At 47.3% G+C, this 15,384-nt stretch overlaps 1 protein-coding gene across 3 annotated transcripts in view; it reads right to left on the bottom strand.

The window, feature by feature from the left end:
- Positions 1-14,777, bottom strand: part of PPP1R8 (protein phosphatase 1 regulatory subunit 8) — a 407,852-nt gene extending 393,075 nt beyond the window's left edge. The window contains exon 1 of one of the 3 annotated variants that reach the window (XM_069623057.1): positions 14,515-14,777. In XM_069623057.1, the coding sequence (XP_069479158.1) occupies positions 14,515-14,759 (245 nt within the window). In that variant the 5' untranslated portion in view covers positions 14,760-14,777. The remainder of the gene's footprint in view (positions 1-14,514) is intronic. The other 2 variants (XM_069623058.1, XM_069623059.1) reach the window with 2 other exon arrangements.
- Between the last annotated feature and the right edge of the window lie 607 nt (positions 14,778-15,384).

Below are 15,384 nucleotides of genomic sequence, written 5' to 3'. Positions count from 1 at the left end.
TCCCTACACTATGCCATGTCAATATAACCCCTTGCCCAGAGGATTACGGACGGCCAACCCGGGGGTGGTGGGCATTTCATAGGGAAGGGTGGATTATAAGGAAGCCCTATACACAGACGATATTCTGCTACATGCGAGCAAACCTCTGGTCTCCATACCGACGGCCCTTCGATTGATTGAGCATTATGGACCCATGGCCGGGCTGAAAATTAACAGAGCTAAGTCAGTTCTCTTGCCCCTGGACAGGAGGTGGGACGGGGACATGGAGAGGTTCACCCCACTTGGGCTGGTGGTTAACGTGACCGCAATGCGATACTTGGGTATTAATCTTATCAAGGACCTAAAGAGCTTATTTGACGGCAATTACCCCCCACTTATAATTAAAATACATGCGGACATTGCAAAATGGCAGAAGCTTACAATCTCGTGGTTGGGTCATCTCAAATCACCGAAAATGGAGGTCCTTCAGTGGGGACTATAGCTATTCCAGATGCTCCCCATACACATCCCAGAGGTGTTGTTTTTTCGAGAGATACAGAGGGTGCTTCACAGGTTCCTCTGGCAGGGGAAGAAGGCCAGAATTCCCAGGGGTACCCTGATCCTACCAACGGAGAGGGGAAGGGTTGGCCTTTTCCAATGTCCGGCTCTATTAAATGGCAGCCCAGCTTAGAATCCTAATTCCCCACCTGAGCTCCCAAGTAGATCAACAATGGGTACGCACTGGACAACTTTCACCTGAGCGCAGCCACGGTAGGGGAATGGCTGTGGGTACCCAGGGATAAGTTGCAGAGGAGAATTCAGCATCACCCCATCCTGGGAACTATATAGGACATCTGGAGACCAGGGCGGGTATGAAGAGGGTCACCAAATGGCTGTCGCCCCTGGGTCACCTTTGGGTACTGGGAGTCCGAGATACCATACCCAATCTGGGAAGATTTCGGGAATGGTTCAAGGCTTGTCTCGAAAGGATAGGGCAGCTTTTTAGGGGGGGGGGGCACATTCATCAGCATTATGTATCTAGAGGAGGCCCCGGGCATAGGAAAGCTCCTGGTTTTCTTGTTTTTTGCAGCTAAAAGTGGCCCTCACGGATCCGGATATTAGAGATAAGACAGGGAGAGACCCTGTTCGAGAAACTGTTGGACATGAGTACAATAATGAGAGGGTTAATATCAGTCATGTATGGGGCCTTGGTTGGGGCGGGGGGGGGGGGGCAGACCACAGAGAACTTGAGAGGGCGATAGGAAAGAGATCTAGGGATAGAAGTGGGTGAGACCCTCAGGAACAGACTGTGCAGGGGGTTACCAAAACGTTGTTATCTTGCCAGTATAGACAGCACTCCATCAAGCTCCTCCATAGGTGGCAAGACTGTCAAAAATGTTCCCCGATACGAGTCCTAAATGCTGGCAGGGTTGTGAAGAGCGAGCCGGTTATTGGCAAATGTGGTTGTGGTGTCTGGGATGAGGTCCTTGGATGGATTAGAGACCTAGAAGGGGTACCCAGAGTTATTTTTAAAAAAAAACTTGCTGGCTTCCTTTGGGATAGAGGAGGTGGACGGGGAATACTCCAGGCTTCCAAAAATGGCTGCATGTTTACTGTTGGCTGCAAGGGCATGCAATGCCACCAAATGGAAAAATGAACACACCCAATAGGAGTGAATGGTCCAATGTGGCCAAGAGCATTTACACGATGGAAAGGATCATGGCAGGGCTTCCCGGAAGGCCTGGGTCCATAGAGATGACTTGGTACCCCTTTATTGCTAGATATATGAACCCAGACCCGCAGACGGGGTAGCAGGGGGTGGAGAATTAGGTGGGGCACAGGTGGAGTGTCATGGGGGTCAGTGGGGCCGTTTAAGAGCGGAAGGAGGAACGAGGGGATTAAAAGTAGCTTGTTCATTTGTGGAGGCCTTGGAACCCAAACATAGAAGGGATCAGCAGTACCAGGGGTAGTTGTAGGTATTGGTGTTATCTTCTATTTATTTTTTAATCTGTAATTGTAAGGTTTTAACATCAAAATTCCTTTGCAAAACTAAATAAAACCAAAAGGTGAAGAAAAAAAATTGCCCACGGAAAAAACTATATAAAACATTAACATTGCTATGCCTATAAATAACAGGTGAGCACAGCAAACGCATTTCAAAATATTTCAGGATCACGTCAATAAAAATAAAGGTGTGGGTGCAGGAAATAGAAGCCTTTTTTTGTTTGCAAACATGCATAATGCCCAGTGCTACGAGACTGTATTACTGTGGTGTAAAGCAACAAACACAACAAACCATTGTGTAGAAACAGTCACCTAACACACGGCCACCTGTAAAGGTATTTTACCTTTATGTACCTGGTTTGACAAATCGCCTTCATTGTCCTGAATGATTACAGTAGGTACCGCCAATTAAATTCAGTTTCCAGTAAGGACACTGGATTTCACACGTCTTACATACATAGCACTACCATGCAGCACATATTTAGCATCACCCAGGCAGCCTACCTCAGCGCAGACTATCCACAACCACAACATTGCGCCAGTGGAAGCCCCTTCCGATACCACAAAGCCACTCCTAGTCAACACAGAGGTAATCTGCCCCTACTCCACCATCGATTCAAAAACCATACTCCAGTCTGTAACTTAAAAGGCAGAGCGGCTGTACAAAACACTTGACACTCATTTATGTCATAAGCGAAACGCGTACTTTTACATTTTACCAAGGCATACTTTTAAATGTTTTTTCACATTTTGTTGCATAATTTAGATATCACAAAACATTGAGTTGTGTAAACTGAAAAGTATACTTTAGCCTACGATAATAGTGATACAAGTTGTAATTATTCCAAACCCCCCTCCGCCGCCGACTGTGGCTATACGATAAACGTGGCACTGATTAGACAACCAAAGAATGAAACGTGAAATATACTCAAAATATGGCACCCACCTCAATAGGTAGCCTTACATGGGCAATAACATAGCCAGGTGTGTGCACACAAACTTGTTCAAATATGCTCGTTGGGCGGTAGCAGTATATGCCAGATAGGGGCTACAAGCAGACTGGGCTTTTCCCCAAAGAAGTAAGCTTCATACATTCCTGATCTGCTGAGGGAAATCGGGCTTGCGGTGGCAAGGCATGTATTATTTGGATTTTTACTTTGAAGGCTTTCAGACAGAAAATGCAAGCAGTTTGCATTTGCTTGCTGAGGGGATTTAGGTTTAGTGGCAAGGGGGGAGAGCAAGAGTGCCAAGGGGAGAAGCAGACAAGCTGCCTGTACGGTTTGAGACAACCACAGCCCCTAGATGCACCTTTGGTGCAGTGTAATGATTGGTATTATGGCCAGATCATGATGAGGCTCTAACATTGCCCTTCAGTCCACATGCAATTTGTTAAGAGGCCAGAGTGTGGGGGGAAGGGGAAATAGTCACTGCTTTGTTGTGAACTGGCTCACAGCAGCAACGTTTAGCCCAAAGACCCGTTCGATGCAAATCCTGTAATTTAGTGGCCATGTATTTTTCCTCTTGTCAAACTGAATGATCATAATTTTAAGCACATTCAATCCATAGATTGGATTTAGGTTGGTCCACCGTCCTGTATTTTGCAGGAATGTCCCAAATGTATGGCCCAAGCCTCGCGTCCTGCCATCAACCAGTCCAAGACAGCGGGCAAAGTCCCGCCTTTGCGCGTTTGCCTGCAGGATGAGCTGTTCAAAGCCTTTTTTTTGTGTCATATTGTCACCGGAATCAGTGATCTCTTTGTCAGATGAATCAGACTCTGAAGTTACCCCCTCCCCTAACTTCTCACCTTCTTCTTCTTTCCAGGTACCCTTCTTTTCTCTTCTCCGTGAAGGTTCCTTTTTTTTTTAATGGAGGTAGGGACGACTCCGAAAGGAAGCCACCGTGTCTCCAATAAGGAGGACCAGGGGGCTCCTCTCCCGGAATCGCCCAGGAGGGGAAAAAGCCTACGAGGCACTAAAAACCCCTGAATTCTATGGTGTTCGTTGGTTGTGGTACCGCTGGGAATCTCTGGAAGGGTGTGTAGAACAGGAGATCTGGGGGTACTCCGTGGAATGGTACCCGGGAAGGGCAATAGTCCAAGGCCAGCCAAGAACAAACAAAGGCGCCTGATATCAACCAATCTTCCCAAACGGTAAGCGAAGGCAGTCCAAAAAGGCAGGCAGGAATCCGGTACACGGTAAGCAAATAGGCAGGTATCCAAGACGGCAAGAAGAGGCAGTCCAGAGAACAGGCAAGGATCCGGTACACTGTAGGGCAAGGGCAGAGGTATCCAGAAAACAGGAGAGTCTGGCGGGAGAAAAACCCCGAAAGGAAGAATATGAGAAAACAAGGAAACCAGAAGGGGAAGAAAGGAAAGCGTAGAACGGAGAAGGGAGGAAGGGAGGTAAAAGGCGGGAAGGAGAAGGAGAAGGCGGGTACGAGAAAAAATACGGGAAAGGAGAAAAAGAAAAGACCGGTGCAGTGGGGAACCAGACGAGAGGAGAGGCGCCAGGAAAAGGCGCGAGGTTCCACACAGGGGAAAGAGCTGAAGGCACGAACAAAAGGGAGGCGAACGGGAACAGCAGGCAAGGCGCTGAAGGTCCGAAACCCGGAAGCGTTGCGACGCATCCCAGACCCGGAAAGAGCTGGTTAAGACTGAGCCGGGGAGCGTCACAACCAATGGAATCAGGGCAGAAGAGAGAAACACAGGAAAGGGGGCGTGGCTAAGCGGAGGCTGAACGGAACGAAACTAGCGTCCGCGTCGCCATCGGCTCCACAAACGCCAGGTACTACATGGTATGACAGTATGCCCCCTCCGATAGGCCCCACCCCCGGCTTCCCCGGGTGAAAAAAGTGGTACTTGCAAAGCAAGGAAGGTGCATTAATGTGAGTGATGGGTTCCCAGGAATTTTCCGAGGAGGGATAGCCTTTCCACTTGACCAAATACTCTAGTCTACCCCTACGATATCTTGAGTCACAGAGTTGGGCAACTTCAAACTCCGTCTGTGAGGAACCCCGAGGGATCGGGTTTTGATTTGCCTGACGTGCCCAGGGGTCAGCCTGGAAAGACGAGTTGGGAGGCATGGAATACAGGGTGAACCCTCTTTAGGTTTGTGGGTAATCGCAAACGAAAGGCCACTGGGTTGATCTTTTGTATTATCTCATATGGCCCTAGGAACTTGGGAGACAGCTTGGAGGGATGGACCCAACGAGGGAGGTATCTAGTGGAAAGCATGACTCTGGTTCCTACCTCCCACCCTGGAACTGGCCGACGACGTTTATTGGCTTGAACGCAATAGCGCGCTTGAGCCGATCGAAGGCCCTCCTGTGCCTTCTTGTGAGTTTCCTTGAGAAGAGAGAGGGATGAATCGACAGCTGGCAAATCAGAAGAAAGACCAGAGACAGGGAGAATAGAACGAGGATGGTATCCATAGGTGCAAAAAAAAGGACTACACCCAATAGCAGAATGTACAGAATTATTATAGGAGAATTCTGCGAGTGGGAGTAATGTGTACCAGTTATCCTGTTGGGAATTGATAAAGCACCGTAGGTACTGCTCTAGAGTCCCATTCAAACGTTCAGTTTGTCCGTTGGATTGCGGGTGAAATCCTGAAGTGAGAGCTCTTTCAATCCCCAGTCTGACACATAATGCCTTCCAGAACCGGGAGGTGTACTGGCTACCGCGGTCTGATATTATCTTGTTTGGCATACCATGCAACCGAAAGATGTCCTGGAGAAATACACCCGCCATCTTGTCCGCTGTGGGAACCCCTGGTAATGGGGAAAAGTGAGCCAGCTTGGTGAACGAGTCCACCACTACCATGATACATGTGCAACCTTGAGATGGGGGTAAGTCCACAATAAAGTCAGTAGAGGTGGTGCTCCAAGGACTCTTGGGCACTTCACTTGGTTCGAGGAGACCGATTGGTCGTTGGCGTGAAGACTTGCTCCGAAGACAAACGATGCAGGACTGAACATAACGATCCACATCCTCTCTCATCTTTGGCCAGTAAAAGTGTCGTTGAAGATACTCGAGAGTGTTGGTTCCGCCTCGATGTCCCGCTAGGTTGGAGTCATGGCACCAGTTCAGTGCAATCTTGCGGAAAGATTGTGTGGGTAGGTACAGTCTTCCCTTGACTAGATAAAGACCGTCTCTGACTTCATAAGACAAGTCTTTGGGGTTGGGGTGTTTTTCCAACTCGAAGCGACCTCCAGAGTCCTCCTGTACTTGTCTGAGGAATGTTGAAACCACTCCGATAGTCCTTGTTTTGGGAAACATGAATTCGGAAGATGTCTCTGTCTCTGGCAGATAGTCGCTTCGGCGGGAAAGTGAGTCTGCTACCAGCTTCAGTTTGCCTGGGATGTATGTGACATGAAAATCAAATTGTGCGAAGAAGTGGGCCCATCGTGCCTGTCGGGTGTTGTAGCACTCGAATTGTCTTAGGACTTGTAAGTTTTTATGGTCCGTCCGTATGGTGAATGGAAACTCACCTCCCTGGAGGAGGTGACGCCATTCCAAACAAGCCGCTTTCATAGCTAATAACTCCCTTTCTATGACCGAGTAATTCCTTTGACTAGGGGTTAAGGTCTTGGAGAAGTAAGCCACCGGATGTTCAACATTCCGTATTTCTTGAAGCAGAACAGCTCCTATAGCTGCTGAGGAAGCATCTGTCTCCAGAATGAAGGGCCGGTGTTGGTTAGGTTGTTGTAGGATGAGGGCTGAGCAGAAAGCTTTCTTGAGGATCTTGAAACTGTCTTCGGCCTCAATTGACCATTTGAATGATGTTGTCGTCTTCTTTAGGAGAGAAGTGATAGGCAGAAATATTTGAGAAAAGTTGGGGATAAACCTCCTATAGAAGTTCGCCAGACCCAAAAACCGTTGGACCTCTTTGACTGAAGTCGGAGAAGGCCAGTCCAGGATGGAAGACACCTTGTAAGGATCCATGGCGATTCCGTGGTCCGAAAGTATGAACCCGAGATAAGGGATGGAGGAGGCTGCGAACACGCACTTGGCAAGCTTGACGGACAAATGGTTGGTTTGAAGCCTGCGAAAAACTTCTTTGACGTGTTTATGGTCTTCAGGAGTTTTGGAGAAGATAGGAATGTTGTCTAGGTACACCAACGTGGTTTGGCACAGTAGATCAGAAAATAACCGGTCCATGAATCGTTGAAATATCGATGGAGCGTTAACTAACCCAAAAGGCATTACTCTATACTCAAAAAGGCCAAATGGAGTCCGGAATGCCGTTTTCCATTCGTCCCCGTCTTGAACCCGGAGGAGGTGGTAAGCGTTTCTTAGGTCAAGTTTAGTGAAGATCTTGGCTCCGTGAACTGCTTGTAAGATTTCGGTGATCAAAGGCATGGGGTACCTATCCTTTATGGTGACTTTGTTGAGACTGCGATAATCAATACACGGCCTTAGTTCCTTAGATCCCTTCTTGGATATGAAGAACAGTGAAGCTCCGGCGGGTGATTTCGATGGTCTTATGAGTCCGTTTGCCATATTGCGATCCAGATCTTCGCGGAGGTATTGTTTTTCTTCCAGTGTAAGGGAAAACATCCTCCCAAAAGGCACCAATGCTCCTGGGTTTATATCTATGCAGCAATCTTCAGGCCGATGTGGTGGGAGTTCAATGGGTGTCTTTTCCGTTACTACCTCGTTGAATTCCTCAAGGTAGTGTGGTAGACAGTGTACTGTTCGGATTTCACAGCTATTGGAGGTCTTTACCATCTCAAACTTGGGTTCGGGTAAGCATTCTGTCTTGCAATACGAAGATTGAAAATCCAACATATTACTAGACCAGTCGATTCTGGGATTGTGTCTGCGTAACCAGCAGATACCCAAAATAATGGGGAAGTGGGCCGCTCTGATGATGTCAAACGCGATACTTTCAACGTGTTGTTGGATAGACAAAGTGAGGGCTATGGTGGTGTGAGTACTCATGCCCGAACTCAGGGGCTTGCCATCCACCCCTTCGACTTTCTGATTTTCTTGTTTAGCGATTCTCTTAATTCCTTGTCTGTCTGCCCAGTGGATGTCCATGAAATTTCCTGCAGCCCCACAATCAAGTAGGGCTAAAGTGGTGACTTCCTTAGAGTCGATTCTGAGTGTGACTGTGAGCACCATCAACCGGGAATCCTCAGAGACCTCTGTTGAGGATACCGAGAGAGGAGCATAGGGACTGTGAACGGCCCCTCGGTTATGTGTCCCAACATTTACCGAGGGCGCACGTTTCCCGGCTTTCTGGGTGGTACATCCAGACAATTTCTGAGTAAGTGGGAGGCAGACCCACAGTACATACACAGGGAGTTCTCCCTTCGCCGTTTTCGCTCCTCTGGGGTAAGTGGTGCTCGAGCCGTTCCGATCTGCATGGGTTCTTCTTTCGCGAACCGTTGGAAGGGTACCGATGAGGATGAAGGATCCCAGAGGGGGGGTGCGCTTGACTTAATTATTTTCTTCTCTTGACGTCTTTCCGACATCCTGAAATCGATTTGCAGGGTAGCGGTTAGAAGCTCTGCAAAAGACCCTGGCCTTTCTATCCGTGCTAGTTCGTCCTTGAGGTCTTCCCTTAAACCCCGCCGGAATATGGCATACTGGGCCTGCTCCTGCCAACCTGCTTCAGCGGCCACTTGTTTAAAGGTGGTGATGTAGGTTAGGAGGTCTGAGCTACCCTGTCTAATATCAAGCAGGTCTTCTGAGGCTAGGAAGGTGCTTTCAGTTCGTAGAAAGGTTTGTTGTAGCAGATTTTTAAAGGCATTGAAATCTTGCAGTACGGGGTCCGGTAGGTTAACAAGTGGGGTAGCCCAGGCTAGGGCGTTCCCGGTCATATGTGTAATCATAAATCCTACCTTTGCGTGGTCAGAGGCAAAGGTCTGTGTGCGAAAAGCGAAATGTAAATTGCACGCATCCAGAAACTCCTTGACCTTTTTTGGGGAGCCGTCAAACTTTCCTGACACAAGGGGAAGCGGAGGTAAGTCAGGGGAGAGTCTTTCTCAGTCCGTCAGCCGCTGTTGTAGGGTGGCATTAGCGGCCTTTAGGTTCTGCATTTCCAGATTTAAGCTTTGTACAGCAGCTACTAGCTCTTGTACCTGCTGCGGGGTGGCCATCACTTTCTTTGGGCGTCGCAAACTGTCACCGGAATCAGTGATCTCTTTGTCAGATGAATCAGACTCTGAAGTTACCCAATACCCTAACTCCTCACCTTCTTCTTCTTTCCAGGTACCCTTCTTTTCTCTTCTCCGTGAAGGTTCCTTTTTTTTATGGAGGTAGGGACGACTCCGAAAAGAAGCCACTGTGTCTCCAATAAGGAAGACCAGGGGGCTCCTCTCCCGGAATCGCCCAGGAGGGGAAAAAGCCTACGAGGCACAAAAAACCCCTGAATTCTACAGTGTTCGTTGGTTGTGGTACCGCTGGGAATCTCTGGAAGGGTGTGTAGAACAGGAGATCTGGGGGTACTCCGTGGAATGGTACCCGGGAAGGGCAATAGTCCAAGGCCAGCCAAGAACAAACAAAGGCGCCTGATATCAACCAATCTTCCCAAACGGTAAGCGAAGGCAGTCCAAAAAGGCAGGCAGGAATCCGATACACGGTAAGCAAATAGGCAGGTATCCAAGACGGCAAGAAGAGGCAGTCCAGAGAACAGGCAAGGATCCGGTACACTGTAGGGCAAGGGCAGAGGTATCCAGAAAACAGGAGAGTCTGGCGGGAGAAAAACCCCGAAAGGAAGAATATGAGAAAACAAGGAAACCAGAAGGGGAAGAAAGGAAAGCGTAGAACGGAGAAGGGAGGAAGGGAGGTAAAAGGCGGGAAGGAGAAGGAGAAGGCGGGTACGAGAAAAAATACGGGAAAGGAGAAAAAGAAAAGACCGGTGCAGTGGGGAACCAGACGAGAGGAGAGGCGCCAGGAAAAGGCGCGAGGTTCCACACAGGGGAAAGAGCTGAAGGCACGAACAAAAGGGAGGCGAACGGGAACAGCAGGCAAGGCGCTGAAGGTCCGAAACCCGGAAGCGTTGCGACGCATCCCCGACCCGGAAAGAGCTGGTAAAGACTCTGAGCCGGGGAGCGTCACAACCAATGGAATCAGGGCAGAAGAGAGAAACACAGGAAAAGGGGGCGTGGCTAAGCGGAGGCTGAGCGGAACGAAACTAGCGTCCGCGTCGCCATCGGCTCCACAAACGCCAGGTACTACATGGTATGACACATATTTCAAGCGAAGGGCTTCAACTTGAGTCTTTTGAATCGTTTTGTAACACGTCCCTTTTTCTCAGCTGAGCATTACAACAGGGATCATTGCTGGTAGACGGCCTGATGGATTACTGTCCCTGGAGAGGTGCAAATGATGGGCGATTTAGAGGAGGGTGTAATATAAGAAGTAGAATGCTACTAGAAAAATTGACAGGCAGATGACCTAAATCGTAGGTTCTCCTTCACTCGCCCCAAGTCTTGAAAACCCAAAGGTTTTTTAAGGCTTGATATGATATGATATGGCATTTGTAACGCGCCTATACACAAGTGTTTCAAGGCGCGACGAGGCGGGGGGGGGGGGAACAAGGGGAGACAGACAACGATCTTACTAGGCCAGGTGTCATTCAGATCGCGCAAGTGCAAGGGTAGAGGGGAAGGAAAAAGTGCATGGGGGAAAGGGAGAGGGGAAAGTGCAGTACAGGGTTATAAGCATACAGCATACAGGATAAATAACAAGGGCCAGCTGGTGGCAAGTGCGAGGTAAGTGCAAACAAGTGCTGGGAAGGGGGGGCTGTATGGATACAGACACAGTCCCGTAGTGCAGGGGTTGCCGTGGAGGCAGTGCAGGGGAGAGTGGCTGGGCCGAGAACGGTGAATGGCCCAGTTGCAGATTCAGTGCAGTTTCAGTAGTATTAGCAGGGGAGAGGGGGAGAGAAAGCGGAGGCAAAGAGGAAGGTTTTGAGGTGCTTCCGGAACCAGAGGTGGGTCTCCTCAAGTTTCAGGGAGGTAGGAAGGCTGTTCCAGAGGGAGGCCCCTGCAGTGGAAAGAGATCTGCCCCCAACTCGTTGTTTGGAGAAGCGGCTGACCCTGAGGGAGTTGGAGGCGGATGAGCGAAGAGCTCGAGAAGGAAGATATTTAGGAAGAGAGAGTTGAAGGTATTTTGGCCCAAGGCCCCAGACGGCCTTGTGGACAATGCAGAGGGTTTTGAACTTGATCCTCGCAGTCACTGGGAGCCAGTGTAGTGATTTCAGTCCTGGAGAGATACGGTCCCTGGGCTTGAGGCCAAGGACAAGTCTTGCAGTCCTGTTCTGGATGAGTTGCAAAGGGCGGAGAGTAGAGGCGGGCAGATTAAGATAGAGGCTGTTACAGTAGTCCAGCTTAGAGAGAACCAGGGCTCTAGAGACAGTGAGCTTCTGGGGGAAGGAGAGGAAAGGAAGGATACCTCTGAGGAGGTGTAGCTGGTAGTGTGACTTCTTAGATACGTCGGATATGTGAGGAGAGAAGGAGAGTGTGGAGTCGAAGATGACCCCAAGGTTTTTTGCCTTGCAGGTAGGAGTACGAAGAGGGCCCAGAGAGGCCGGCCAGAGAGCAGCAGGGAAGGAGGGAGTGGGAGTGCCGATGAGTAGAATCTCAGTCTTACTGGCTTAACATTGCTTTGCCTGTACTACTGTAACCTTCAATTCAAGAAACTAACAAAGTTATAATTATTCTTTTTTGTTAGACACGTTTCTTTAACGATTTGTATATTGTCACATTTGTTTGGTAGGATGTCCTTGTTTTGATGCAATTTGTACAGCAAGAATTCGATTAAAAAAATTCAACAACAGTATAATGGGAGGTGCGATGGGGGGAGAGGGAGGGGGGGAACCCCCGCATTTATTTTTTTAAATCCATAGAAAAAACGACTGTCAGTAAAACGACATAGAATCATTTGTTTATGATGCGATATGTGCACTACTCAAAGGATATCTAGGAAAGTAAGAATTGAAACCCAAACCTTAAGAAACATTTAGTAGAAACTAGAGCTTGAGATGGGAGGATAGATGCTCAAGCGCCTAAAGGGCAGTGTGCTCAATTCCGGTTTATGGTCTTTCCATCGAATTTTTTGCATCAAGGGAAATTTACATCACATTTTTTGCAACAAAAGAATTAGCATCAAATGCATTTTTTTGGGGGGAGGTTCCCCACCAACCCCCTGTTTTTTACCCTTTAAAACCCACCACAACAAAAATTAACCCTGATGCATATTTTTTCGATGCAAATGCATTAGATGGAAAGGTATTCGATGCAAAGTCCAGATACCCTCAATTCCAGGGTCCCAAAGTGTTTTCTTCTGGGGAAATCATTTAGCCTCACTGACTCTGATCTGCCGAAATTTTGAGTCCCAAATAGTGACCGAGTTTGCAGACAATACCAATAAAAAAAAGTAACTCATGGCTTGCTACAGTGTTTCTATACATACGCTAATAATAATAATAAACAATCATATTTCACACCAAAAGCTATTTCACTCGTGGCAACTTCCACTGATGTTACTTTCCAAGATGCTGCCCTCGAGTATCATAGATTGATGGCTTCCTTGCAATGTCACGTATGATTAGGTCAATAAATATGCAAAATAGGGGGTTTGCACGTCTTTTGGTGCAGTAGACCTCGAAAATCCTAGGACCGGACCTGGAGAGAAATGCATACAGGTCAATGCCCTGTATGCATAGCAGTGCTATATTTTCTTTAGTCATCAGGGAGGAGGGGGCACGAATGACATTTTTATTTTTTATATTTGTAGTGCGCTTAAGCCCAGGGGCATCAGGGCGCTGTAGATGAAACCAATTACACACATAGCGTACAGGCATGGGGCGCAGGGCAAGAAACTCTCACAAGTACCGTCATTTCGGTAGATGGGCATTTGGAACCATGCGCAGTACAGACTTGCACTGGTGGGCTTCTGTGTATAAAGTATCCAGCCAAACCATTATGTGAAGTCAGCCACGCTATATGAACTGATACATGCATGTATATAAGACGTGCATATATCAGTCCCCAAAAATGTTTTGGCACAAAGTACGTAGATAAATTTTGGGTTGGGGTGCAAACATGTTTGTCCCCTCACTGCAGGCCATGAGATGTGAAGGATGACCTTCAAAATGTTTTTAAAAAGCATTACTCTCTTCTGGGATGACTATACTGACGCAGTCAGAACTGCATTTTACAGAACCTGGGATTAGACATTATAAAGAGGTTAACACTTGCAGTGTTAAAATGTTTTCCTTTAGAGATTTTATTATGCACATGTAGCGCTCTCAAGTTGTCTCATGACCATCTTTTCATTTCAGTTTTTGTTTTGAAACTATGCAGGTAAAACGTAGGTTTAAGTTGCATAATAGACACGGATAGAGCTAGTGTTCAAGTCCTTAGGGCTTCAAGTCTAGCTACATCTAATTCATATACCACAAATATGTTTTTGGAGCGCGCGCGCACACACACACACACACAATAACTAATTACACCATTCCCCTATTTAGGAGGGAGAATCGTGACGTTTTAGAGAAAAGGGATGATAGTTTCCCCAGATGTTTACTTTCAACATGATCCTCAATTGCTATGAGGCATTCATTTGTGGGTATATTTCTTATGATTTGCCAGTGGGCTTTACACCAACAGCCATAAGGAGCTACTTTTAACTCCCCACTGAGTCCCCAGAACAATTAGTGCCACCATCCATATGTGAAATTAACTGTGTGTGTGCGAATGCCTTCAAATGAGCATTAGGACACATTAAGACGACATTAAAAGTATAATTTATATGAGGGACCAAATGTTATAATTTGCACTGCATGCAGTAATTACATGTGGCACACTATATACTATGTCCTCTTTCCCGAGAAGCATCTCATGCTTACTGTGTGATGCAGGGATACCCAGGAGCTGTTTTTTACTCCTGCTCTAAAACTCAATATTTCAAGCCCCGTTTCAAACTCTAAATTCAATTCACCCATTCCAGTCACAAAATCTCACTCCTGGGTGATCTAAAATTGGCATGTGAGCAATGTCAAAAAGTTGTCCACGCCATTCAGACACTTTGTAAGGTGCCTACGGATGGAAGCGCGCCGAGAAATAAACAAAATCATTATTCATATGTTTTCAGTTTCGCAGAAAATACAATATCACTGTGTACTGCAAGATCATGCATTACACTGGGCGGTTAAAAGATGCGTCTGACCCACGGGAAGTCAGGTGGGATATGAGCACCGACTCTAAACACAAAGTGAGGTTTGCACAATATCCTTGTGACTATACGGTAATTTGTGGGTCAGTGCATACCGGACAGTTCCAATTAGTCGTCAGCGCATAACATTGGATAGAAGGTCTGGTCAAAATAGTTTGAGAGTAGGCACTGTACTCGGCAGGCGAGCCATGGATACACTGAGTGAGGTGTTCAGTGCGATCTAATTGCTACTGTTGGAAGAGAGAGACGAGAGTCACGAGACACATGATAGACTGCTCGCACCGTCTCTCAACCACGGCAACAAACTAGGTGCGAAAACTATATCGGCATACTCCAGGACTCACCAGGACGGGCAGTCGAAAAAGGGCTTGATCGGATTAGAAGCTCCAGCCATTTTGTGTCTATTAATCCACTGTACCCAAAACAAGGCACGCCGGGAAGGAGTCGTGGACACCACCAATAGCGAGCAGTCAATCGGCGCAAGCGTGCTTAGAGCAAACAGGCTTTGAAACATCAGTCTCTGGTCGATGTGATGGAAAGAAAGAGAAGAAAGACTAAGCAGACAGTTTCGAAAGCAAGAAACTAGCATGGGCAAGACGATCCAAGAAAATAGAGTTAGGAACAAAACTGAAGAGGGACTAACTAGCGCAAGCATGGATGTTCAGGCAAGGGCAAGTGTCAAACTAAACATAAATTGCCTTCCTCGTGCCTGGACTGCCCAATCATTATCTTTTCTAAATAAAAAAAATGGAACACTTACGTCTATGTTGTATTAAATCACGTTTTGTGTCTTGATTATAGAGGCGTTGTTTTGTAATGATACGATTATTTACCGGTAATCTTCATTACGCCTAGACCTGCTCTTCCTCGTCTCATTACTTATGTTAATGTTATGATATTTTATTTGTATTGCGCTCGTACACAAGTGTTTCAGAGCAAGGCAAGGGTGCGGGGGCAACAACAACGATCTTACTAGGCCCAGTGACATTGAAAACGTGCAAGTGCATAGGAAAGGGAAAGGGGAAGGGGGAAAAGGGCATGGAAAGGGGGGAGTGGAAAGTGCAGAGCAGAGAACAGAAAATAAATAATAATAAAAGAAAATAAATAAATAGATAATGGAGGCAATAAACGGTGGTAGTACAGCCACATACATGCCAACATTCTGACGTACCTAAGAGGGAGATTTTGAGTAAGAAATCGGGAGACGTTATTTT

This window comes from Ambystoma mexicanum, chromosome 11 (genome assembly GCF_040938575.1).
Source record: "Ambystoma mexicanum isolate Mex_15411 chromosome 11, UKY_AmexF1_1, whole genome shotgun sequence".
Taxonomy (NCBI): domain Eukaryota; kingdom Metazoa; phylum Chordata; class Amphibia; order Caudata; family Ambystomatidae; genus Ambystoma; species Ambystoma mexicanum.
The sequence above is the reverse complement of the archived record's forward strand: the minus strand, read 5'-3'. Positions and strand labels throughout refer to the sequence as shown.